Raw genomic sequence first — 3,225 nt, 5'->3', positions numbered from 1 at the left:
CAAATAGTTCCCATCAAACACAATACATGACCTTCTGTACCAAGATCATCTCAAGAGACCAAAAACCACAGGTGAGATTGCGGAGCCTAAGAGTTTTGCAGTTTCTCCTACCTGTGTTACAGGTTTGGATACATTTGCACCCTTTATGAGCTGAAACACAACAAAGTGGAGATATTCTGTTTGCTATACTACTCCTCCTTAAACAACTGATCTTTTACCCTTCTCTGTCAACTGATTCCATTTATACACATAATGCATATACAATGTGTACACAAATTTTATGAGTTATTATTCCCGCAGTATTTTATTTATTCTTTTTGGTCCCATTATAACGTTTATTCTTCTGAATCTAGATGTATATATAGTTTTGATTAAAACTTTGTTAGCTAACACATTTAGCCAATGTATTAGACACATTCAATATGTTTTAACCATAAAATCCAATGGATGTATGTCATACGTTCTTCACTTCTGACTTATTTGTTGGTGATTTAAACATATGTTTTACATTTGTAAGTAGTGAGACTAATTGTTTGGCTTGTTGTAAGTGCTTTGTTGACGGCTAGCGCAAGCCAGTTTCTTGTGAATGGCACCAATGTTACATGAACTGTGTGTGCATTCGGAATACTGTTGAAAATTGTTTTGTTCAATGTCAGCTGCCATGTTGTGCTATTGTGTGCACCCTTCTTGTGTATAAAAACATATGAATAGTGAATATGGCTAACAGACATTGCTTGTCAAACTTAGAGATTGAAGAACTCTTGAACAATAGCTCAGAACTTGACGATCTTTTGGACGGCATCGCCGATTTTCAGAAGACAATGGTGAGTCACATGAGCTAGATAGATAGAAATGATAGCAGTGAGTATGAAGAAGCTAATGCCCAAGTTTCTGTTAGTCAGGTTTGTCATTCAGTTCAACAGCCTGCCCTTCTCAATGAATGGTGTCATTTTGATGGACTCCCTTAATTACCTCTGTTTGAAGAAACAAGTGGAATTCATGTTCCTGTTGATACATTATCAGCAGAACTAGACTGTTTGCAGCAATATTTTTTGATCACAGTATGTTTCTACAAGTAAAGTCAGAGACAAATACATATGCTCCAGATACTAATTCTGAACTTCACTGTCAGAACAGAATCAAACCAAAATCTTTATGGAAGTTATGGAGAGCAGTGGTGATACATGAAGTATATCAATTTTTTGCAATCATTTTGCATATGTAAGTTGTAAAGAAACCTAAACTTAGGGATTATTGGTCTGGAGATCCTGTGCTTGTTTCATCATTTGCTTCTCAGCTAATGTCAGGAGACAGATTTTTTGCCATATTCAGGATGCTACATGTGAACAATACTGCACTATGGATACCTCAACAAGAACCAGGCCATGATCCTCTGCACAAAATAATACCTGTTTGGGACTTCTTCACAGAAAGATGCAAAAAAGTCTTTTATCCATCATGAAATCTCACTGAGGATGATGCAGTATGTCCTCTTCGAGGATGACCTGGATTCTGTGTTTATATGAAAGACAAACCAGAGAAATATGGGATAAAACTGTATTTTGTAAGTGAGCTCAATGTGCAATACTGAAGTTTATACTGGAGGAAAAGGAAATGATGATGATTCTGTCAAATCCCTGGTGCTGAGGCTATGTTCCTCTTACTTGGGAAAAGAACATATGGTATACATGGACAGATTTTATACAAGTCCTGCAGTCCTTGAAGAACTATGGGAAAGAAATACATTGGGAGTTGGAACTGTGATGAAGAACAGGATAGGTTTGCCTAGAGACCTAATAAATCAAAAACTAAAGAAAGGAGAAATGACATTTCGTTGCAAAGGACACCTTTTCTACTTGAAATGGAAAAAAAAACGTGATGTACATCTGTTGTCAACACAGCATAACATGACTGCTTTACTCATCAGTGTAAAATCTAGGAGTGGATATGTTGAGGTAGTAAAGCCAGACATTGTACTAGACTACAATTTGTTTCAAACAGGTGTTGACATAGGTGACCAGCTGATAAGTTACTATCCATTCCAGTGAAATACTGTAAAATGGTGTCTGCTTGCTTAGCTGGGTGGTAATGTGCTTGTCTCCCATCCACTGAGCCTGTGTTCGATTCTCGGCTGGGTTGGCGATTTTGTGCACTCGTGGACTGGCTGTTGTGTTGTCCTCACCATCATTTCATCCTCATCATCAGCCGCAAGTCGCCCAATGTGGTGCTGACTGAAATAAGACTTCCACTTAGTGGCCAAACCTGCAAGGGACATCTTGGCCAATAATGCCTTACGATCATTTCATTTCGCTGCAAAATGGTGGAAAAAGATTTTATTCCATATTTTTATGAAGGCAGTTGTGAATATCAACATTATTCACAATATTGAAATATCAAAAAAGGGGGCATTAGCAGATTTTATCTGTAAATTAGCAATGCAATTGGCTCAAAAAGGAGAAGTGGAGCTAAATAAAGACACACATTCAGCAGCTGTAGTTGCAAGTGCAAATAGACTCACAGCACATCATTTTCCTGAGAAACTGTCAGCAACAGAAAAGAAAACAACCCAGCAAGAAGATGTAAGGTCTGTTGGGAACAAGGGAAAGCTGCATGAAAGATAATGAGGAAAGAGACCAGATACTGCTGTAGGACATGTAACACAGGCCTTTGTGTTTCCGACTGTTTTGAAAGATTTCAAACCCGAGTGAAGTTCCCTAATTTGTAAAAATGAGAAAAAAAAAAAAAAAACATTTCACAATAAAACACTTTACCTATAAATGAAGCATTTAGTATTTCCTGCTGCCAAGTGATTTTAAATCAATAACCTACCATTTCCTATGACCTACAAAAATTTTGTCCACTTTGGGGAAAAATAAAAATGCTGAAAAACAGTACCTTTAGAGTAATACCTAAAAATCCCTGTATAATTTATTTTTGTTAAATGTATACACATTCATAAAGAGGAAGGATGGGAGGTTAAGCTGATATACTGCCTAAAGAGGTAAGTGGAATAATAAATTTATTAAAAAATTGTAAATTGTAGCAAATTTCCTCAGGATCCAGGTATTAACTGGATTGATGATCCTTTAGGCTCCAATTTGTTAAGAGAAATTGCTAACTGAAGTCATCCCAACAGCATTTAATGATCAAAACAGTATGAGCTAATGATTATTAATTCATACTGAGCTTATGAGGAAAGCCCTAATTTTTTTGCTTTTCAGTAAC

General features: G+C 36.6%; 1 protein-coding gene across 1 annotated transcript; it reads left to right on the top strand.

The window, feature by feature from the left end:
- Positions 1-1,577: 1,577 nt before the first annotated feature.
- Positions 1,578-2,048, top strand: LOC124613738 (piggyBac transposable element-derived protein 4-like). Its single transcript, XM_047142455.1, has one exon. It carries the CDS (start codon positions 1,578-1,580, stop codon positions 2,046-2,048), a length of 471 nt encoding a protein of 156 aa, XP_046998411.1.
- The last annotated feature ends 1,177 nt before the right edge of the window (positions 2,049-3,225 follow it).

The sequence above is a fragment of the Schistocerca americana genome, chromosome 4 (genome assembly GCF_021461395.2).
Source record: "Schistocerca americana isolate TAMUIC-IGC-003095 chromosome 4, iqSchAmer2.1, whole genome shotgun sequence".
Classification (NCBI taxonomy): domain Eukaryota; kingdom Metazoa; phylum Arthropoda; class Insecta; order Orthoptera; family Acrididae; genus Schistocerca; species Schistocerca americana.
The sequence above is the reverse complement of the archived record's forward strand: the minus strand, read 5'-3'. Positions and strand labels throughout refer to the sequence as shown.

Bases quoted from the DNA above. Each gene is read 5' to 3' on its own strand.
- LOC124613738 (XM_047142455.1), top strand. From the start codon at position 1,578: ATGTGCAATACTGAAGTTTATACTGGAGGAAAAGGAAATGATGATGAT.